Below are 22,695 nucleotides of genomic sequence, written 5' to 3'. Positions count from 1 at the left end.
TTTATTATGACCTTGCCCGGAGTATATCGCTATCCATGTCTTGGCTTAAGATGAAAGGCTTCGGAAACGAAGAGCTCGCTGAAAAAAACCCAGATCTCGAAACCAAGCGTGTCATGATAGCGTTCCATTCAAACTATATCATGGAATTTCTGCTGATCATGGCTTCAAATAGTACCTACCTGACAACCGCGCCTCCTCAAACAATAACTGCCACCAGCATCTCCATCTTTGTTCAACCCGCGTCTACGATTATCACGACCCAACTAGTTACTCAACCAGCGAGTACAGTGACCACCTTGAGCTTGAGCATCCAACCGGCGGGCACAATAACGACCACCAGCATTCAGCCTGCGAGCACAGTGACCACACTCAGTATCGAGCCAGCAAGCACGATCACCACGCTCAGCGTCCAACCGGCAAGTACGGTAATGACCCTCAGCATTCAGCCAGCGAGCACGGTGACCACTTTGAGCTTAAGTATCCAGCCAGCAAGCACAGTGACGACTGTGAGCTTGAGCATTCAGCCAGCAAGCACGATAACGACCACCGATATTCAGCCTGCGAGTACAATTACCACTCTCAGCATTCAACCAGCAAGTACAATAACTACCCTTAGCATTCAACCAGCTAGCACAGTGACCGCCTTGAGCTTGAGCATCCAACCAGCAAGTACCATAACAGTAAGTAGATCGAGTCTGTTCTCAAATGTTTTGCAATTCCTGTCTCTTATCTTGTGGCACGGCGTTGGATGGTTGTTAACATGCAAAAATATTCTCGAAATAAGATTGTGTCCATCGAGAGCGCTTCGCGGATCACTTCTCTCGAATGTGATCTGCAAGCCGAGAAGAATTAGCTATCTTTGCAAAGCACTCGAGATATCTCCCTTATGTTCCTTGTAGAAGGAACAGGGAACTGTCCAGATATATAGCTGACGTATGGCTGCTTTCCAGACAACGAGCATCCCAATCGCTTCAACCATCACCACAACCTCCGTATACTTCACGACGCTCTTGACAACATATTACACGACTGCTCCTGCCTCCAGCATCACGTACACGAGTTTGATAACAACCACACTTCCTGCTTCATCGTACACGGTCACGAGTACCCTTCCTGGACAGACCGATACTTATGTCACGTAAGTTTCTGATTAACCCTAGATGTCCAAACCGATTGTCAGATATTTTGCTCAAGCGGAGGGTGTTGAAAACTCTTTCCTATGTTTTGCTTTCGGAGAAGCAAGATAGATGCATAACTGCCAATTCCTGCTCTGGGAGCAATTCTCGAGGCAGGAAGCTTGAGTTTGTGAATTGACGCACCTAGATGAGAGGACATTTTGACGGAGTCTCTGGACCAATGTTTTGCTAATCATCGTTGTGCAGGACATATGTGACTACACAATACACCACAGTAGTCTCGACGAGCATTTCCGTCTCTACCCAGCCGGCCTCATCGTATACCACGGTTGAAACGCTGGTGATGACAGCGACAACGATAGAAACAACGACGACGTTAAGTTTGAGTATCCAGCCGGCAAGCACAATTACCACACTCAGCGTCCAACCGGCAAGCACCGTAACAACTGTCAGCATACAACCTGCGAACACCGTAACGGTATGTAAATGTAGCGGACGATTCTGGGTCGCTCTCACAAGACCTGAGGCTTGGACCTTCTGCACGCAAGCGCTTTTTGACCATCTTGACCTTCCTGAAATGTTTTGTCAGATGTAGCCTCCTTGTATCTGGGTTCTTCATTCCTTTGACTGCAGAGCGAGAAGTCTGTTTCGCTGCCGGATGTTCATCCATGATGATGCTGGTGCTTCATGCGCAAAGTATCTTAGCATCTTGTGATTGAATGCCTTTCTAAAACACTTCACTCATCGAGTTTTGAGATCATGCTAATTCTTACCCTTGCATACAGACCACCAGCATTCCACCTGTTCAGACCGAAACAGACACATCCATCTATCTCTCAACCTATTTGATAACAACCACGTTCTACACTACTGCCTCCGCAAGTACCATCACCTTGACGAGTGTCAGCACGAGCACTCAGCCGCCTTCTACCTATACCCAATACACAACTATCGTGTCCACTGCACCAGGAACGACCAGTACCTATGTCAGGTAAGAAAAGTTGATGAGATTTCATCCACAGCTGCCCAAAATAGGAAGGGACCCACTAAATGGCTTCTCGAGATCGAGGTTTCGCTCAGAACCTGTTCTTCATCTCATCCTGAGCGTCGGGCACATTCCGCACACCTCTGTGCCTCTTTTTGGCAGATATGGAGAGATCGAGTGGGAAGCTCTTTCTGGTCCATCATGCTAATTTGTTCCTTAGCACATACTTGACTACTCAACAAGCCAGTACTGTGGTCAGCACGAGTCTGATCACCACTACCATTCCCGCCTCAAGCTTCACTCAAACCTTGATCTTAACAGCTACAGCTACGGCGACTGCCACATTGACTAATACACAGAGTCAAACAACGTATGTTGAGCACGCTTTCTTGGCATATCATATCTACTTTAGCAGGATCAAGGCTGACATGATTGGCTTCAGAACACAAACAGCGACACAGACGCAGACTCAGATAAGTATAACGACAGCTTATGTCACTACCACAGCTCCCGCAAGCACAGTGTGAGGATATGCATCATTCGAAACATCATGATTGGAATCATCTGCTGACATGTATTGAAGGACAACTACCTCTACCTTGTATCCCGCAACGCCACCGCCAGTCACGTCCACTCAATACATGTAAGCGAGAAAAGTCGCCCCGGCCTAGAAAGCTCGCTTGAGGACTTGCCATAAAGAGCAGATCCAAGATGACTTCCAGCTAGAGGAACGTTCATGATGGGCAAGTGCTAATCGTGTCCTAGAACTACAACAGCAACGTTGACTGTTACAGCGTAAGTTGACATGCTGCAGATTTTGGTGACATGGATATTGGCTAAGGAATGATCGACACAGAACTGCTACGACGACACAGCTCAGTACAGTGTACGCGGCTACACCGGCGCCAGTGTAAGTTAGAACTTGATCCGAGAATCTGAGCCATGACCCAAAGACATGTTGAAGATGGAGATTGATGCCGATTCGGATATTCAGGACCGCTACAGCATATCCGGCTACTCCAGCACCTGTAACGAATACACAGACACAAACGCAGACCCAGACCCAGACGCAGACTGTGTGAGTATGAGAAGCAGAGTTTAAAGTCTGCATCAGAATTTGGAACATGAAGCAGATTTGCTAACGAACAATTCAGAACCACGACTGTGATAAGTGTAGTGACAGAAACGCAAACATCTATTACTACCGCTCCCGCTCCTCCCGCAAGTACTTTGTGAGTGAATTTCAAAGACATCTTCAAAGGTCTCATTTCTGCATTGGACACTTTCTGATATCATGTTCCAGAACAACAACATCTACACAAGTTTTTACCGCGACACAGGTGACTACGACTACCGCTGCAGCACCTCCTGCAAGCACTGTGTAAGAAGACCTGATTCAGGCATCAATGCTTGATTGTCCATTTTGCTCATACAAATTCCAAGGACAACCACATCCACATTATATCCAGCAACATCAGCGCCTGTCACATCTACTCAGTACATGTAAGAAGATCCCCTAGAACTATTCGGCGTCATCGAGAGTTTCTCAGATTGAGAGATGCTATGAACATTCGAAACCAAAGGGGAAGGAGGAAAGTGCTAAAATTGTAATACAGAACTACGACAGCGACATCGACCGTTACTACGTGAGTCAACACCTCTCAAGCTCCATGCACAGGGCTTCTGCAAAGCCGAGTCCAACCTGTACGGGATACTTCGAAGAGCAAGCATCAACTAATGTGAAAATGCCTTAGAACTGCTACGACAACACATCTCAGCACAGTATACCCTGCTACTCCGGCGCCAGTGTAAGTTGAAATCGGATCTTGCGAGCCATCAAGCTTAGTGGATCATTGAGAGGATCTTCAAACCCTTTTCAAAAAATGCCTTCCATCTGAGATTTCAAGCTAACGCATCATTCTAGAACATCGACAGTGTATCCCGCTACTCCAGCGCCTGTGACGAGCACACAGACGCAGACAGTGTAAGGAAGCTCCTCTGTGCATTATGAAATGAACAGCTAACAGATGTGCTCTTCTTTCTAGAACCGCCACGCAAACTCTGTAAGTTCTATCTGTCCTTGAAGATTGGCCCAGCTGTACCCAAATGAAGTGAACAGCGATCTGACAGATTGACAGAATTACCACGACAACTCAGCCAGCCAGTACCTTGACTTCAGTGCCACCCGCTGTCACCACTACCCAGACCCTGTAAGATCTACCTGTGCCGAAGGCAGCACCGGAAAGCAAGCATTCTCGATGATTTGATTGATGATCGAAGATTGATGAGACCGAGAGATCTACAAAAGCTCGACCTTGCCCCTTTTCACCCGATGGGCCGATCACGAAATGCTGATAAATCCTTTTCACAGGACATCAACGTATACCCAGCCCGCATCAACAGTCACACAAACCTCGACCGTGACTGTCACGCCTGTAAGTTGACATATCGGGCTGATTTCAGGCGTGGTCTAATGCTCATACAAAGCACTAGTCTTCCATTACCAGCGTGACATCCGCAACAGCCCCCGCAGCACAATTAGCGGTTAGTTCTTATGATAGATACTCAAGCAAGTGGATAACAAGACTGATATGCGACGCACAGACCGTGGGTTCTCGAACTACATCTGCATCGGTAAGCGGAAAAGCAAGCTGGATGAAGTTCGCTATCTGCTAACAAAACTTCCAGTCAACAACAGCAGCGCCCACTGTCGCGCTAGCCTCTCCTACTGCCATATTCAACTCATCTGCGGCCCACGACGACGACCTTGCATGGCGAGTCATGCCATTCGCAATCAACTTATGTGGCTACAACTTCACCAACGTGACTGTCAGTGTGAACGGCGTCTTAGGTTTCGGCATCACGAACAGCTATTCGCCATCTTCTTTGCCTCAATACAGCGCGCTCAGTCCTTCTGGTTATGCACTCATGCCATTCTGGGCAGATCTCTACATCTACCAAGGAACTGCCCAAGGTATCTACTATGAAGTGGATGGCACGTCGCCCTCGAGAATCCTTACATTTGAGTACTATGCGTCCTACTATCAGCAGTCCAACAACTATTACCATTTCCAGGTTTTGTTCTATGAGAACAATACTGGCTCTTTCACGTTCAAGTATCTCAATATTACGGACAGTGGAGCTAATGCTGTGGTCGGATATCAATGTCAACCAAGTAAGTCCAAGTCTTCCCTTTGTTCATAGTCTCGTGATAAATACTGATGGTTCTTCTTTCCTTCCACAGAGAGCAAGTACAAACAGTACTCGAGCAAGCAAGCAATCATCACCAACGGACTGCGGGTAGACTACACATACAGCAACGACACATTCGCCTCAAGCCAGGTGACCACCACCACCAGCAGTCGAGCCACTGTCTTGAGCCCTGTGATCGACTTCATGAGCCGTATCGCAGACAAAGTGTCAGATACATGGCGCTCAGCTACTGGATGGTTGCGAGGTCATCCTACGAGTACGACAGCAGATGAAGTATACCTGCCAAAATCGACAGCGACTTTTGCGGAAAATTTTGGAGATACGATGGATAGGAGGTGGATTGGTGGATATGGCAGACATGCGAATATGTCGACTTTTGCGTAGTCATGCCTTTGTCATGCTTTGGAATGTTTCTTTTTTTTTTCTTTGTTCCTCGTTATTAAATCTTTCTATTCGAAGTTTTGCGATGTTCATCAATCGGATGTCCACTCGAATTCGGACATTTCAAGTGAAGCAGGTGCTTGCAAGGACGCACCTTCCTTTGGTGGATTCTGTTGCAACGAAACCACTGAAAAGTCCCAACAAAGAGAACAGAGTACTTGCCTAGAGTTTGCGCCAAAATTCACGCACTTTGTTGAACTCATCGCTGCGAAGAATCGCATCCTCTTCAAAACCGGATTCTATCACGCTTGTCAGGTACAGGAGAGACGAAAACATGGTGAGAATCTTCCAAGGCTGAGCACGTGCTGGCACAGGAAGTGTCGCATGCAAGCAAGCGCGTCATAGCAAACAGAGTTGGCGTTCGTGAACATGTCAACAGCACGAACGACGCGCGGGCATAGTCGCTTGACTGTCTTTTGCACAACCCAATCTCACCAATTGCAACAATCTTACCACAAAGCTTGTATTCGCAGAATGCCATCATCCGATCAGTCGTCCACCGGAAAGAAGGAGAACGACAAGACCCGTGAGACTTGTCGCCGTGGCCCTGAAGATGGATACCCGTTCATTGTTGATGAAGTTTTCGTAAGTTCCCACCAGTGTTTCAATCGCCTTGCGCTGATGATCACGTATAGAAACAGCGCCGTCCAGAGCCACTTCCTGAGCCAGTCACTGTGAAAAGAGTCTCTCGCCCTGCTGGTCCCCACCGCACCATGAAGAAAGTCGCCGCCGAACCAGAGCGCAGCGCCTTGCTCGTCGGAAATGTTGCTGAGCGCAGCACCCCCACCCAAGTTTCTTCCACGCAGATCCCAGCCAACAACTCTCTTGCCCTCTTCACTGGTGGTTCAAAGCCATGTCCACGCGTCTCCGAGGCCACTTCCGGTCAGAAGCAGATGAAGGACAACTCGATATCCATCACATCTGCCGACAGACCTGCATCAATCCACACCACTATGCCTGGCGCCTATGCCGAGTCTGATGATGGCGGTGTCGAACTGCCTGAGCAAATCACCTCCGAGAACAACCACGACGCTGCTCGCAAAGTCAAAGCTGTATCCATTACTGACAGCTCTGGCCCCGGTACTCCTGAGGATGTCTCCAAGCAGAATGATGGTGGTGAAAGGAGTAAGTTCAAGAGTCTGGTCGCAACAATCATGGGCTTTTGCCGACAGAACTAGGGGTCCAGCTCAGCTATGGCCCGGGCGAGACGGGCGCAGAGGATTCTGCTCAGGAAGGCGATAAGCTTGCGAGTATCTTTGCGAGGCTTGATGCACTCAACAGACCCCGTCGTGGAGACTAGGAGAACAAGCGATGCTGGACATTGAGCTGGAGTTGGAAGACCGCAAGAAATTGGCAGCAGATGGTTAGTCATTCAAGCACAGGGTCGTATTTCTTCTTGTTCTCTCCTCTTCCACTTGCCACCACTTTCAGCGTCGTGCCCACTACAGTCAATACCCTGGACAATGCTCGTTGGTAGATCGTCGTCAGCTTGCTGCCAACGCGAGTCGTTTGAAGCAGATGACGTTGAGATAAAGTTGACTTGAACTACCGGCATGTTTGCCGAGGTCGTGACAGGCGTTCACCATCCATCCGGGAGCAACACCGATAGATTCTGATAAACATTGCATGCAGTGCAGATATCAAAGGTACAAGACGCAAAAGGACAGGAATTGCCATCGCTCGAAAGTATCGAGTCAACGCACCTTCCTTATCACGTCGCTATCTTTCCGTTGAGCCAACCAAGTTTCCCGTCCCAAGAGATTTGCAAACCGAAACTCCGGCATCGTCCCGTAGCTCCAGTGACAGGGACATCATGTCATTGATATCTAATCTTTCCTTATAAAGCAGGCCACACCTTTGCCTTCTCGCGATTACAATGCTATCAAACATCACACGTCGTTTTTACAGTGCATCCGCTAGAACAATGGCTGCCAAGAACTTGCAAGTCGGCTGGGTAAGTTGTCGGCGGCGGACATTACCGAGGACGTTCGCGTTCAGAGTGATGGCTAATTGTTGTTGGTGAACAGTATGGCCTTGGATCTATGGGAAAGCCCATGGCAGAGAACCTCCAAAAGTACTTGGCGAAGAACAACCAATCGCTCATTTTCAACAACCGCACAATGGCTTCGGGCGATGACTTGAAGAGTCTTGGCGCAAGCCCGGCGTCGAGTTTCGGCGAGTTGGTGCAGAAGAGCGATGTCGTTTTCACAATGGTAATTTTGAGACTTGTCAGATTCTTGGAAGAAGCGAACTGATGAAGATAAAAAAAAGGTCAACAACGATGATACACTTAAAAGCCTTTTGAAACAAGCCTACGACACCAAGGACCTCTCCGGCAAGATCTTCGTCGATTGCTCAACCGTGCACCCTGATACCACGAAAGCCGTTACTGAGGAGATCAAGAAGCACAAGGCAACTTTCCTTGCAGCACCCCAATTCGGTGGTCCTGCCATCGCCGCACCTGGAAAACTGGTTGTCGCAATTGGTGGACCTTCGGAAGCTGTTGAGACCGTAAAGCCCTACTTCCAGGATGTGATGGCCAGAAAATTTATCGTGTGCAAGGAGGAGCCGCAAAGTGCTTCTATGCTGAAAATTGCTGGGTGAGTATTGCAGCGAGAGCCATAAGAAATGCCGAGAAGGAAAATCATGCTAACAAAAACTCACAGCAACATCATCACAGTAAATCTCATGGAAGCAGTCAGCGAAGCCCAAGTTTTCGCCGAACAAACCGGCATCGGCAGCGGTCCCATGGAAGAGCTCATCACCGAAGGCTTCGGTCCCGTTGCTGGCGGCTACTCAGGCCGCATGACCAGCGGCAACTACGCACCACCTCTCGACAAGCGTCCTGGCTTTGGTGTCTCGCTATCAATCAAGGATGCCGACTATGCCATGGCTATTGCCAAGGAAAAGGGTGTCAAGTTGCCAGCAACTGAGGTAGCGAATAAGAACATGAAGGCTGCGAGGGAGGAGCACGGTGAGGTTTTGGATTGTGCAGCTATGTATGGAACGTTGAGGAAGGAGGCTGGACTTAACTTCTTCAATGAGAAGAGCAGGCAGAGTGATGAGTAAGTATATGACATAGAATAAAATTACTGACCTTTACGACGCCGAATTGTCTCTGTCAAGCTTGCAATGCGTCCGAATGTCTTAAATGAAGTAACAGCTAAACCTCGAGCGGACAGCTCATTGCTCGGAAGCGATGCGATTGGGTTCTGGCATTGAATTTCCAGATGGTTTATCAACCCAGCTCGTACAATGTACGGCCGCAGGTTGAGATAAGCAGAGGTACTTACTTCCGGGAGTAGAGAAACAATATTGAGCCCATGAAGACAGTCTGGAGATATGTTCTCAACACAAACTGATCCCCTCTCGGACAATACCATGCATTTCTTCAGCTACAAGATGACAAACGACTTACACCGACGGAGAGAATTCCTGGAAACCTTGTAAGGCACGGAACAATACGCCAATCAACATTAAAAACTTGGTCCCCTTCAACCACCAGCACATGGCCAGTCAATCAATGGGGATTTTTTATACTAGGTTTACTCCTGTCGGCGAAGAGCATTGCTCAATTCAAACCTGTTTCGCGAAGAGCATTGCTCGATTCTAGCCAGGTGCCAAGAGCATTGCTCGATTCAAGCTATGGCGAAGAGCATTGCTCAATTCAAGCCACAGAGTGTCTGCGAGGACGACCATGATCACCGCGTCCGTCGCCGGAAGCGTTGGCAGGCTGAGCGGGCCTGGCGGCGCCAAGTTGCTGCTCCAATTCAGCAACGCGCGCATGGAGGGCTGCATTTCTGGCCGAAAGGTCAGCATGCTGCCGAAGCAGATTACGCTGGCCGAGATAGGCCTGATGATGGATCAGGGCAGCAGACAGCCCATCATTTCTCAGCGTAAGACTGAGCCAGTCGTTGCGAGTGCCTCTCGGAAGAGAGGCGGCAAAACGCAGAACATTGTCGGCAAGGCGCTGAGCCTCTTCGGCCGAATCACAACGGGCCTTGTATGGAGGAAGAGAAGGGGAAGACATCTTGAATGTGCGGTCGGTTGGGAAACTCAAAGATGTTGTTGATGTGATAAGGCAGAATTGAAAGTGCGAATTTGAGTGCGCAGAGGGAGGTAAGTGAGCGGAGTTTTGGAGCCTTGGCGTCGATGCCCCTTTCTGACGACACACGGTCCACTCGATCTTGCCTGTTTCGTCTTCGGATGGGCTGTCACATGCAAGCCTCAGGTTGCAAAGGTTTCTCCTCAAATGTGTTTTCGAGGGGAATCAACATCGCCTCGACGTTTGCTGGACAACATCTTGTATCCACATATCACTATTTTCTACGATCTACAATTTTTAACCACATGGAAGACTACCTTCGGCCGGCCGCGTCGTCCAATGCGAGGCTTGTCGCTCCTGCATATTGAGAACCGTCTACACTCTTATTTCAGAACGCCTTGTGTAACGGACTCTGACCCCGTAGCTCAGACTTTCATCATCGACTCTACATCACAGCCGGTTCTCAAACTTAGCAAAAGATCAGGGACACGATTGGCAAGTCTTCATCGACTGAACTCATCATGTTCTCAAAGAAGCACGAACAAGAGGGAGAAGCATAGCAAAATGTTGGAATTCCAAGGAGCTCACTGAGTTAATGACTCGAAAAGTGCCGGAACAACAAACTGTACAAGGATAAACGTGAGAATGAAAAAGTGGTGATGCATCATGTCAAAGATGAAAACGAGTCACAAGCAAGAAAAATGATAAAAGGATTTGGGCATCGGTCTGACATTTTCTGGTTGCAGTTCAAGATATAGTATCGATGCTTGTCCATAAACCTCATCGAAGAGGCGAAAGCTCCAATTCATCTTCCTTTCACCCTACCACCAAGCTAGCGACGGGAGTTGACAACAACTTGACTAGCTCAGACGTGGTCAGAGCCACGAGTCTGCTCCTTAATGGCGGCAGTATAGCGCTCAAGAGCAGCGGTGTGCTTGTCAAGAGAAGCGCTGTGTTCGCGGAGAGCCGTGATCATGCGTTCATCGCGGTCGATCTGATCCTTAGACTGCTTTTTGACGTTGTTCATGCAGCCACTCTGAGCTTGAGTGTCGGCAGTCTTTTGCTGAGAAGCAATGAGGTCTGAGCTGCTCATCGAATGTAGGGCTCGATGAAACGCTCCAGGAGATCCATTGTGAGACGTTGCGCGTTTTGTTCCAGTGCCGGAGTCATTCTAGTTAGACGTGTCAGCGTTGGGAAAGAGCAACAATGTTATAACTTACGAAGCGCACAGTCTTTTTCTTAGGAGAGAACTTCGGCAACTTGTCCCAGTAATCACTAGCGTTCCTGCTACCGATAGCGCGAGGACGTAACACGTTGGAACGAGGAACAGGAAGAGAGGCAACGTCAAGGTCCTGTCTAAGATTAACTCACTTTGTCAGCGAAAAGAACTCTGGCCATACCTGTCTGGGACTACTTGACTTGTCGCTGCGTCGCGGCAGTTTTAAAGTCGGCATCTTTCAAAGCGATGGTCGTGTTGTGCAAGACGAAGGAGAGTCGGAGTGTAAGAAAGATTGAAACTAGAGATTTACACTAGTTTCACACCAGTTTCACACCAAGAGCGCAGGTTGAAGATAATCGGCTCGAGTGCCGGAAATTTGAGATGCGAAGTGAAACAAGCCGACCATGAAAGAGAAGAAAACCACGATCGAGAACACACATCTCGAGCTCTCGGCTGCTCTTGAACTCTCGATGAATCAGGAACAAATTGAAGATGCACTTTACCTTTGCTAACGTCTTTTTGAACTGCTCGACCTCCGAGAGAGTCATTACATGGGTACCTCACTGGGACTTAGTAGGTTACCTGTATCACTACCCATGCTCTCCACCTCTCACAGTCGCAATTCTTCCCGAAGCTCCCTGACTAATCCTCTCTCACTATCCAGAGCAGCCAACGCATCTCGCAACTGGGCCTCCAGCTCACGGATTCGGCCTTGGAGCACAGAAACATGGCTTTCCACCCCACCCATATTGGCATCCAGATCCATTGTTTCATCCCCACCGAGCTCTGTCGATCCGCCTAGACTTCCATCTTCTCCATGATCCGAACCTCCCCAAACCCCGTCATTCCTCTTGAAGCCGACAAGTTCGAGCATCTTGTGTGCAGCTCTCAGGTATCCTCTCGCTTTCTTCAGATCGTTCTCGGACTCATTGGAAGATGGAGAGCTCCATGGATTGGAAGGCGATAAGAGAGCCTCAGGATCCTCTTCTGATTGATCGTGAGAGCGAGACAGCTTGCCAAATAGCAGCTTGTCGGCTTTGCGTAGAAGTACTTTGGCGTTGTCTAGTGTTGCTGGCTTGTCTGGCGTTGAAATTGTTGATGCTGCGGCTGATGCTTGTTGAGGGTCATAGAGCTCTCGCTGAAGTGAGGAATCGTGATTGGAAGGGCGTGACCATGGTGGGGAGTCGCCGCCGCTTTTGGATTGTGTCTCGATTGGCTGGCTGTTGCTGACCGCAGGATATCTCTGAGCGATTGCCACTTCTGAACTGGCCTCGGGTTTATCGTTTGATTCTTCGGAAAAGGTGCAGGTCATCAACTAGTAATTGGCCAATATCAAAATGTTAATTCTTGTTGCATGACGGATCATCACACACACCTCGTCTTTATTAAGAAGCATCTGTGTAAGATTGTGGGAGTATGGTTCTAAACTAGTCGTTTCTTCGTCCATGCTGCCTGTTCAAGACGTTCTGTACGAATCAGCTTGTCACGAGGTAGACGCCAGTCAAGTTCTATAACAGTATGAGTTTGCTATAACAAAGAGATCTTGGATTCTTCTAGACATGTTTGTTTCCATCGTCTCTTTGTAATGAAGTAACCAAGTTATCTGCAATCCTTAAGAGGAGCATGAGATAACAAATCTCAAATAATACCACGAACGAAGCATCTTTGGTTGGTCGTTGAACTGGAGGCACCTTAGAAGCAACCGTCTGGAGTCGTTTCGTTATTGGCCATATATGCAGCTTCCTGTACATCTTGTGAATACTGAAAGGAGGCTGAAAGCTGTTTGTCCTGTTGATGTGACTGGAATACAGCTTAATTGTTTGCTAAATGCTAAGATCCTCTTTGTTTCCCTCGAACCTGGGCGTTGTTTGGCCCCTCTCATTGAATGCTATCTGGAACCATCGGCTGAAAAGAGAAATACTTTAGTATTCAGAGATATGAGCAAGGCGTGGAAGATGTGTCAAAATACTCCAGGTCCAAAAATGAGGGCAGTGAGGATGAGCATCAGAGCATCAAAGTAGTATGATGCAAGCCTCTGAGATGTCTTCCAAAAGTGAAGGAAGGCAGCATAGACTATATATTAATCCAAAGCTGAATTACTTTCACCCCAGATGCGTGATAGTCAAGCGGACAAGGAGGCGAGATAAATTACATTTATTACGCCGGTCGACCTGCGGGAGTCGATTATTGCCGTGGTGGAGGTGGTGCCGAGCCATCTGCGATCCCAGACCGTCGGGCAAGGCCTTCAGGCGCCGGCCTAGCATTCCTTTTTTGCTCTTTTACTGCATGACTTTCGATGCTGATGTTGGGAAGGAAGACTTGCAGTTTGATTTTGGTGCTGGAAGATTGATGGAAGCCGCATAGAGTGGAAAGCTTTTGTTACGGTTGTTTGATACGTGCTTTTGTAGTTGTTATTGGTTGTCTGTTCAATCCTCGAAGCAAGCTGGGACTTTTGCACCATCTCTGTTGGAGGGGCCATCGCTTGTGAACTGTACTCTTCTTATTCCTGCGGCTCACGCTCTGATTTGCATATTTTCAATCTACTGATTCAAGTGGCCAATGCGTCATCAAGTCGAGCAGTGTTGTGGAAGAGAAGCATGTAAGTTATCATGAAAACATTGTAAAGAAGTGGTTGCTGATTCAAAATATGCATCATTTGTATACCATAACCGGTCGCTAGACAAAAACAATCAAGAGACAAATTCGAATCTCTCGATGATAGTGGGTGAAGCAACCACTGCGTCTCTTTTCTACCCTCTGTAGATCACCTCGCTTAAGGATAAATCAACGCCCGTCAATCACCACCATGCGTAAGGCCACTCCTTCTCAAGGTCAGGCTCTTCGATGTTCGCTCAATCGGAGCCACATGAAGAGCTTCCAGATTGCAGGCGGTTGGCTCATTGGTTTGTGTCTTCGTGTCCTTCACCCACTGCATGCCTGACCTGGTCAGCTTCCGTATGAGAAGTCGCTGTCTCTGGAATATTCTGCTGCGAGACTGTATCAAAAACTCCTTCAGAGGTCTTCGGAGGAACAGAAACATGATCCAACTTGGAATTGTTGGCAGTACGGGCTTGATCCAACTCTTCCTTGAGCTTTTCATTCTCCTCCCAGAACTTTTCATTCTCAATCCTCAGCTCCCGGATCTCCCAGATAATCTCTTTGACCACTCTTCTGAGCTTCTCACTCATTGCGCTGAGCATATAGCGATCCTCCAACACAGCTTGCCTCTCGAAATGTTCTTTGGTTATTCGGCTAATAAGGGCTTCTTTTTCTTCCAAAAGCGCTTCGTAGTCCTTTTGGCTCTCTTTGAGTCTGGCTTCTCTTTCGCCGGCGATCTTTTTCTCTGTCATTTTTGGCATTGCAAAAATCTGTGATCGGCTCAAGCTTCTGTCAACGGCCTTGGGTTCCGCTGATGGCTTGTGAAGGATGGGCATCGTTTCTGGTTTCGACGTGGACTTGTGGAGCTGAGGCTCAGGGTTGGCGTTCGCAATGGTGCCAGTGGGCGTTTGTCCGAGGTCAAGTGCAGTGTAGGGATGTGCCAAAAGGACAATCTTTCTCTGCAAAGCACCGATTTTCTTGTCACAAGCTGAGATATAGCCATCCTTCTGGCTGAGCTGTTCTTTAGCTCCAGCGAGCTCTTCTGTTGCGTCGAACAATCTTTTACGCAGCTGTGTGTTCGACTCCTGAGTCAATTCTAGTTCGCGGTTCATGTCGCAGAGCTCAAACTTGTTGAGAGCCAGCAGATTCTTCATGAACATGAAATCTTGGTCGGAGAAGCCAACATGAACAATGTCCTCTCCAGCCACTCCAGTATCACCTTCCTTCTCTTTCTGTTGTTCCATAGCAGCTTGTTTCTTCGATCCATCGCTGCTCTTCTGAGTCATGAGAGGAGGTGTTTCGGCGTAAGATGGATTGCTTTGTGGTGTTTGACGATGGGGCTCAGAGGTGTGGTCGCTGATAGGAGAGAACTCCGCGGCTTGCACGGTTTGGCTTGACTTTTCGATGATATCGTCCCATGGAAGCGTAGATTCATCGGGATTCTCGGGCTCTACTATGGGCCAGAGAGCATATGGAAGATTCGGTATAGCGGGACCCATCTGTTGCATCGCTTGAGTGATGGAAGGTGCCAGGTAGAAGGTGGGAATGCTGGATATAGGGAGCGATGGAGTTGCGGGCAAGTTCGAAAGATCAGGGCCAGGATCCTCCATCTTGTAGTTGACGTCCTCGGAATTCTCAAGATACGAGGCTAGATCGAACGTCATGTCTGTAGCCTTGGCCAGTTGCTCTGTGATGGCGATAGCGTGTGTTGCAGCAGCGGATGTACGAGTCTGTTTGCACTCACGGTTCGTTTTTTCCGTATTCCCGTCAGTCTGCGGTGGATCTTGCGCATTCATGTCGTCCGTCATCCTGGCTAGAGGTAGTTTTACGAATCGAAGCGTGAAGATTGTAATGTGAGTAGCGGTTGGAAGTTCGAGGGTGAATTTGAGGAGGAACCAGATGCTGGAGATAAAGGGTTGATCAAAAGCTCTTGGCTGTGATGAATGTTGATTTAAAGAAAGTGGTATCGGTAATCCTAGAGTGAAAGTTTGGAGACAGGCGCATATTGCAACACCTTCCTTGTCTCAAGCCATGTCTCACCCACGATCAAAGACATGTTGTTCCTGCTCAAGACAAGATTATTGATCCGCGAATCTTTGTCACAAAGACGAAAACATGTTTTTGAAATCCGTCTGGCGTGCAGTCCTCAATCAGAAGAGCCTGAAGAGGCAAGAACGTTCTCTGTTTCTGGCATGTTCCTTCCAGATGTCTGTGACAGATGTCCGAGACATGGCTTCCGTGCTCGAATGGGTTGTTTGTCTCTTGTGTCTGCGTGTAGAGTGTTTCTTTCACGCGTCAGTCAGAATTCTTTGTCTCACAACGTGTATCGCAAACAGTCGCTTGACCTCGAAGTGAATCTTGGTCGTGCTTGTCGTTACTTATTCCAATCGAATGACTTCCATCTAACCAGCGGTACGATGGTGCATCTGGGAGCAGTGTTCAAGACAACCTCTGGTCGGTTCACCTCCATTAGCTGCACCATTAGGTTGTTGGTTCGATTCCAACGTGGGCCACCGCTGATCTTTTTGCACTTTTACTCCATCACTTCTTTCCTTCCTTCCATCCTTTTTGCTCAAGCCATACATAGATTTTTCCGATTCGCGCAAGAGACATGTTATGCTTGGTAAGAATAGTAGTACTATGATCTGCTGCCACAGCTGTCTCGTCTCTCCAATTCTTTGTCCAAGCGCTTTATCTTGGACGAGAACACTACAGATACCACACAGAAAGCTCCATATACCATGCATTCAGGCGTTTTTTGCTCATTCGCAATCTTCCCACCATATCAACCCTCACTGCCTTCTAGAGACAATCACTCTCTCCCTCAAGAAGAAAGCCTCGACAGCCATGAGCACAAATCTTGCAGGTGAGCCTTCAGGCAATGGTGTCATCACCATCGTTACAGCCCTTAACAACTCCCTCATGACATCTGTCTGGTACTTTGCCATTTTCTCCTTACTCTTTCCCTGCTTCTTCTTCTCTTTCTTCACGAGTCTTCTCAGCTCTTCGGCTTGCAGCTCGTTTTCTTCCAGAAGTTGCTCGATTCTGGTTGCCTGTGCTTCAAGGAGATGGCTGACTTCAGAGGTCAATGCAGCTTCGTCTTCAAGATCGCTGAGAGGGGATGCTTGACTCGATGCAGGAGTGTGTTGTGTAGTGGATAGTGTTGATGCGAGATCTTCACCAACTTCATCGATAATGTCGAGCTCAAAGCCACTGATTGTTGAGCCTATGTCGTTCTCAGGGGGTTGATGAGGGGTATATGGAACTTCTGCAGAATAGCGGGTTGTAATGACTGACAAAGGGGATGGGAATATCCTGAACTTCTATATGCATGATTATATGCAAGGTTTTCATACAGAACTTAGATACATACCTCTTCTGAATGAAGGCCAACAGCTGAAAGAGCGCCAAAAGTCACAGGATCAAAAGGCATGTTGGAGGTTCTTTTTGAAGTGCTGAGGTCAAGAGGGCTGGTATGCGCACCTCCCCTGGATGTTCCGGTCGCAGTGAAGAAGAAAGCAACGAAACTGCTGTGGGGAAAGCTGATATAGTTCATACACATAGTCAGCCAGGCTGCAATGACGGTGATTCCGGAAACAATGACAATTTCGAAGCGCTGTCAGTGCGACGAAGCTCCTGAAAAACCATACGTATAAACAGATAGCTGGCATCATGCACATATCCGAAGGAGCAGCGAATGATTCTGCTAACATTGTTAGTTCGAGGTTGTTACTACCGACCTACCTGGCTGGATGTGACGGATTGATACACACAAACCCCTGAATGGCTCCAGGTCACCATACTGATACTGGCTATACAATGAACTTGACGCGTCATCTTTGACACCGCATAATTCGCAAATATGTATTTGGAATGTGAACGCTGCTGGTAGCAAAACTGACTATTGTTTCAGCGAAGAAGGCAGGACGTAGGCGTTGTTCATGTACAAGCAACGTGACCTATTGCATTACACCAAATCTTTAAACGATATGCATTTGGGCATACAGCTGTACCAAAAAGCAAGTATCAAAGCACGTGGCTCAAGTGGCTCTCGGAAAATCGTTGTTGGTCGGTAGTCCCCTGGCACAGATCGCTGGCTACAGTCTGGGCGAATGGGAAGGCTTTGCGATATTCCCCTATCCAATGATCTTCTAGTTCAGGGTCAACGGGGCCTACTGCAGTCTGCCAATCTCGCAGAACAGTTTGACAATCGAAGCATTTCCTGCTATCATGGCGAATCTCAGACTTACCGCATGTGTTCCTCAGAATATGGTGATGGGGTTTAAGAGGCCTCAACAAGTATACAAAATTAGATGTGAAATGGTCAGACATTTCTGATCGACAGAAGAGCCCAACTTTCAGGGCTAATAAGTAGTGAGACAACAACCACAACTCCTGAACGCCAGACCCAGGATGAAATGTGATGCAAAGCACAACAACAGTCAAGCATACTCTCTCTGGATGAGAGCCATCATTATCGTCCAGCCCTTTGGTGACCTTGAGCTCATCAGGACCTTGCAAACTTCCAGGTAGCGATGGCCAGGAGTAGGGTCCATACGTGGATGACGATCCACACGTAAGAGGCTTTGAGCCAGTTCTTGAGCATTGCAGGTGCTCTCTGTGACTTTCGTTGGCGTACCAAAGCTTCCGTGCTGGTCAGGATTACTCGTGCAGGAGAGCCCTCCTTGAACGGAGTAATGAGCATGGTAGCGCCGAGAAGCATTGCCGCTCCGAATGTAACCTTGGAACCTGGGCTTTGGTTCTGGCTCAGTATCTCTTGGATAATCGAACTTCGAGTGGGGCCGCTCTGCTGGGTTTGAGTCTCAATGACTCTTGGTGCTCGTCGGGGAACAGCAGATCGAACGATAGTGTTCATAGGCTTGACCTGGTTCTGTGTCAGAGCATCAATCCGTCAAGGCACAGGGCTTTGAATCTCACTCTTCTCTTTGCGGCAATACTGGCAAGGGACACTGCTCCTTTGAACCACGACATCGTGCAGAAAGGGTTTGCTACACCATAAAATCAGCTCTGCAGGCTATCTGCCTCATAGTCATACTCCTCCTTTGTTGACGTTGGAGATTTCCCGATGATGGTGAAAGCTTGCAAAGAGTTGCAGAAAGCGAGAGCGTAGATGAGACGTCAACAAAACTCTTGGAGGTTGTGAGGAAGAGAAAACAAAAGACAGAAACACCCTTCCAGTTCATATACTCCCTCATCGTAGGACCAAAGATGGCGACCTTGTCGCAATGCACAATACACACGGTCCAGGAGAGGGGCTGAAGTCGAGAAACTGGCAGTAACAGGCATGAACTCTCATCTGTACCACCAAAACGTCAAGATCGGTATATTGCCGATCGACCAGCCATTCCAGCACTTGTTCTGAAAACAGAAGAACGATTGGCCGGAGCTCTCACCGCTTCTCTATGCACAAATTCCGAGACTGGTGAATGTTGGGCGTGGAACCATACTGGGTAGGACCTACTGGGGCACAAAGAGGCGTGACTTCCTGTTCATGTCGTTGTGGCAGGATCTTTGACGGCAACACTCGTTTGCTACTTCCTTCATTGTCCTTCGCAGCTGCAGTCGCTGTATCTATCAATCTACAATGGCCAACACGTCGATCAATTTTGTATCACTAACTGCATTCAGCGCAGCAATGTCTATTGCGAGTTGCTCTGTCTTCGCCTAATGCCAAAAGTCCTCTTATAACAGGTGAACAAGGTCGAGAGGATTGCCAAGAGGACTTCTAGTGTTGTGGTCTGCTCCCTCATGATAGCAGCACGCCTCCTGAAGCTTGTTCATACAGGGTAAGAGGATATTCTTGGCGGAAGGAGCGGACATAGTCGTTAGTGTTTGGATCGGTGGACATCCATGGTTGGGCGCAAGGGTTGTCAGATGAGGTAAAGAGATTTTGACGTGCCCGAATGGAAGATAGAGGTAGCGGGAAGACTTCAGAGTTATATTTCGATGAGAAACTTTTTGCAAAACACTTCGAGCCATCGATTTCGCAAGCAACAAGCCAAGCTACGCGTTTGTCTCAACCCCACACCGTCAACCCCTGAGACACAACCAAAACATAAAAACAGAAGACACAGAAAACACTACTATGTGAGGCGCAATGACCCAGGCCATGTCGTATCGATGAGATTTAGCCCTGGCTGTGTTATGTCAAGACCCAGAGCAAAAAGTGCAAAAAGAAATTCGGTTCAATCCCCAGGGATCGGCCGGAGGGTCGAACCTGGAGCCCTTACTCCCAATGTGTTCTGCTATCGGTTCAGACGTTCATATGTCGACGCACATCCCCTACACTACTGGACACGTTTTATGCTCGGAAGTTGGAAGAATATATACCTATGGTGGTGGGGGTGGGATTGGTTTGGAATTGGTTTGGGGGTTCGACTGCTTCTCACTTTACGAGCTCCTGAATGCCATTGTTGTACACACAGAGAATAGATGAGATACAGCCAAAGAAAAGTTCTCCAGGCGCGATGTGGGAACAATCTTTGATCGAAGCAGAAAGTGGGGTTTATTCTTTTCCTAACGATCGAGCGCAGTTCTGTTCTCTCGACAATCCTCGTTTGACCACCGCCAGCCACATTCATCCTTCCCATTCTCAATCAGAATCACTGCAAGAGTCGTGCCGGTCTTGTGAAGCATATGCAGCAGCAGCTTCCTCCGCCTCCTTGAGCTTTCTCTGCTCTGCGTCCTTGTCTTCTTTCTGCTTGGCCACTTCGCCGACTTTCTGACCAGCATCTTTTGTCTCCTTTCTGTTCGGCAGCTTCGTTCTTCTTTTGGTTGACGCGCTCGCCCCTGTTAGGCTTAGTGAAACCTTCCATCATGGTAAGAACTCTCTCCTTCTCTTGCTCGGTGGCACTGTCTTCAATACTCCTCGTCGCCTCGATTTCTATACGACCTATCATGATGTATGTAGAGAAGAGACGATTTATAGCTGGCCGTACGGTCTCATTGCGGGATACATCAAGCACCTCGGTCCAGCAGCATAGCCTCTCGATGGGTACAGTGAGATATGTTGAGATATCGCGGAGGTTACGAACCGCTGACTCCATAGGCTTGTTCTCCCACGAGTCTGCGGCCGGGCGAGATTTAGGGTCGTGTGTGTCGGGCACTCTTGCAGGGTCAAGATTAGGCTTGATGTCGACCTGTACGATGGGGGAGAAGGTGTTCGAGACCTGTCTATCACGCGCATTGGATCTGGACCCTTAAGCAGACACACGAGGACGATGAGCAGCCGCCGCAAGCTGTCCCCAAGATTTTGCAGGAGTGACAGGCTCAACGACAAGCTTGAATGTAGTGTTGCGGCGGCCAGACTTGATCCGTTCCATACGGAAATTCTCAATCAGCATCTTTGAGGCCTGAGAAACGTCGTCGGAGATGATGGTATCCAAGAATTCAATCGCATCGCAGGTATTTGTACGAAGCTCATAGTAAGTAATGTCTATTACTGGCTGTAGGTCTTTCTTTAGCGCAGCGTCGAACAGTTCGATCTGACGGTGCAGTTTGGTGATGGCTGGAAGGATGCTGAGAGATTTTTCGCGAAGTTCTTTGACCATCACAGCAACATCATTGGCATCTTTTGGCAGGGTGTTTGAGGCTTTTCCTAAGGGATTGGCGACTCTTGGTGACTCAGAGACTGCGACAGGCTTGATTTCGACCTGGGTGATGATGGAGATGGTGTTGGCTGCTTTTACAGGTCCTGGAGTCGTTGCAGAATTTTGGTAGTAGCCATAAGCTTCCCACCTGTTGGCAATGCACCGAATGTAGACTGACTTGCAACCATCATGACCTTTGGAGGGCACCGGAATGTTTTGACCATCGCAAGACATGTGAACTCTGATCTGGGACACCACCCTAGCATTCCAAGACTGGATGACAAAGGAGAGCGAAGTCATGTCCATAGGACGTTGTGAGTCGAATTTGATCCCATTGCTCTTCAGCTCAGCAAGCGTCTGAGTATTGCACATCGGTTTGACGGCATCGTACATCTGTCTCTCGGTCGTGAGATCTGACCAGTCCAAAGACCGCTGAACGGACATTAGGGTAGTCATGCCAGCAGCCAGTGCATAAGCGGCGCTCTCAAAGTCTGGGTAATTGTCAATGCACATGTTCTCACTATAAGCCATGAGGTGTTCATGACATACTAGTTCCGGGTACCGAGAGCCATCTGCCACCGGGCATGAGTTCTTCTGCAGTCTTCATCTTTTGTCGACAGCGGAACGATGATCGATTCGCAACAGTTATGTCAAAGGTGATGCGAAAACTCTCGAGGAAAACTGCAGCAATACCGCGCAGATTGGAGAGACGATCGACCAGCGCAAATCAAATTGACAGTGAAGAAGTCAACTACGCAGACAAAGCGATCTTATGTGACTGTAAGTTTTCCGCGAACAACATCCCAAGCCGTAATCATTGCAGTGAGGGCGAGGTCCAGTAAATATTCCGGAAGAAGATTTTCCTCAGTCTCTCTCGCAAGAACAGCTTCGTCTGCAAAGACTATCGTGCAATTATTCAGAGTCATTTAACCAGCCAAAGACCTGCAGCTTGAAACCTCAAATACATCCAAGCAGTTATATCGTTCGACTCTCAATCTCGATGATCGAATAGAAAGGCAATTCAAGAAACCATGTCTTGTCGCCTATCAGAGCGATGGAGAAGCATTCGCGGTTTGTTTGTCACACTAATAAAGAGACAAATCTTCCAATTCGATCTCGATAACCACGAGCATAACGCGTCAATTCAACTTTGAGAATTCCATATTGCTTTGATGTTCATGATTGGAAGGAAAGACAATTCACGTCCAGCAGAAGGAGACGACGTTCGCTCAAAAAGTGGGGCTTGCAATCCAGCCTCCCTTTGCTCCTTCCTGCGGTCACCACGAATACATTCCCGCAATTGAACGAACAGATGGATCCTACAAGTGAGATGGAGCAAAAGCAATAATTATATCGATATCGAAGCACAGCTACCCAAAGTCCATTCAGCCTACAAATCCCACAGTGTGCCGATTGCTCGTTACAAGCCTATTTACGCCAGAACACCT

At 48.2% G+C, this 22,695-nt stretch overlaps 8 protein-coding genes across 8 annotated transcripts; 2 read left to right on the top strand and 6 right to left on the bottom strand.

Moving 5' to 3' along the window:
- Positions 1-6,144: 6,144 nt before the first annotated feature.
- On the top strand, positions 6,145-7,075 carry M437DRAFT_66311 (uncharacterized protein; the record flags this gene model as incomplete). The annotated part of the gene is made up of 3 exons (XM_041024727.1): positions 6,145-6,360; positions 6,411-6,900; positions 6,948-7,075. 3 exons carry the CDS (start codon positions 6,145-6,147, stop codon positions 7,073-7,075), a joined length of 834 nt encoding a protein of 277 aa, XP_040879466.1.
- Positions 7,076-7,699: 624 nt separating this feature from the next.
- Positions 7,700-8,844, top strand: M437DRAFT_75586 (6-phosphogluconate dehydrogenase family protein; the record flags this gene model as incomplete). Its single annotated transcript, XM_041026452.1, has 4 exons — positions 7,700-7,729; positions 7,803-7,988; positions 8,047-8,375; positions 8,442-8,844. The coding sequence occupies 4 exons, from the start codon at positions 7,700-7,702 to the stop codon at positions 8,842-8,844; spliced, it is 948 nt and encodes a 315-aa protein (XP_040879465.1).
- A 598-nt stretch (positions 8,845-9,442) lies between these two features.
- M437DRAFT_84781 (uncharacterized protein) lies at positions 9,443-9,805 on the bottom strand (the record flags this gene model as incomplete). Its single annotated transcript, XM_041028164.1, has 1 exon — positions 9,443-9,805. The coding sequence occupies one exon, from the start codon at positions 9,803-9,805 to the stop codon at positions 9,443-9,445; it is 363 nt and encodes a 120-aa protein (XP_040879464.1).
- Positions 9,806-10,685: 880 nt separating this feature from the next.
- On the bottom strand, positions 10,686-12,486 carry M437DRAFT_66308 (uncharacterized protein; the record flags this gene model as incomplete). Its single annotated transcript, XM_041024726.1, has 4 exons — positions 10,686-10,991; positions 11,041-11,176; positions 11,654-12,354; positions 12,415-12,486. The coding sequence occupies 4 exons, from the start codon at positions 12,484-12,486 to the stop codon at positions 10,686-10,688; spliced, it is 1,215 nt and encodes a 404-aa protein (XP_040879463.1).
- A 1,450-nt stretch (positions 12,487-13,936) lies between these two features.
- Positions 13,937-15,445, bottom strand: M437DRAFT_66307 (uncharacterized protein; the record flags this gene model as incomplete). Its single annotated transcript, XM_041024725.1, has 1 exon — positions 13,937-15,445. One exon carries the CDS (start codon positions 15,443-15,445, stop codon positions 13,937-13,939), a length of 1,509 nt encoding a protein of 502 aa, XP_040879462.1.
- A 984-nt stretch (positions 15,446-16,429) lies between these two features.
- Positions 16,430-17,070, bottom strand: M437DRAFT_84777 (uncharacterized protein; the record flags this gene model as incomplete). Its single annotated transcript, XM_041028163.1, has 2 exons — positions 16,430-16,960; positions 17,011-17,070. 2 exons carry the CDS (start codon positions 17,068-17,070, stop codon positions 16,430-16,432), a joined length of 591 nt encoding a protein of 196 aa, XP_040879461.1.
- Positions 17,071-18,144: 1,074 nt separating this feature from the next.
- On the bottom strand, positions 18,145-18,629 carry M437DRAFT_84776 (uncharacterized protein; the record flags this gene model as incomplete). The annotated part of the gene is made up of 2 exons (XM_041028162.1): positions 18,145-18,522; positions 18,576-18,629. The coding sequence occupies 2 exons, from the start codon at positions 18,627-18,629 to the stop codon at positions 18,145-18,147; spliced, it is 432 nt and encodes a 143-aa protein (XP_040879460.1).
- A 1,631-nt stretch (positions 18,630-20,260) lies between these two features.
- M437DRAFT_66304 (uncharacterized protein) lies at positions 20,261-21,854 on the bottom strand (the record flags this gene model as incomplete). Its single annotated transcript, XM_041024724.1, has 3 exons — positions 20,261-20,763; positions 20,872-21,738; positions 21,797-21,854. 3 exons carry the CDS (start codon positions 21,852-21,854, stop codon positions 20,261-20,263), a joined length of 1,428 nt encoding a protein of 475 aa, XP_040879459.1.
- Positions 21,855-22,695: the final 841 nt, after the last annotated feature.

The sequence above is a fragment of the Aureobasidium melanogenum genome (assembly GCF_000721775.1).
Source record: "Aureobasidium melanogenum CBS 110374 unplaced genomic scaffold scaffold_11, whole genome shotgun sequence".
NCBI classification, from domain to species: Eukaryota; Fungi; Ascomycota; class Dothideomycetes; order Dothideales; family Saccotheciaceae; genus Aureobasidium; species Aureobasidium melanogenum.
This window is presented reverse-complemented; position numbering and strand designations above follow the sequence as displayed.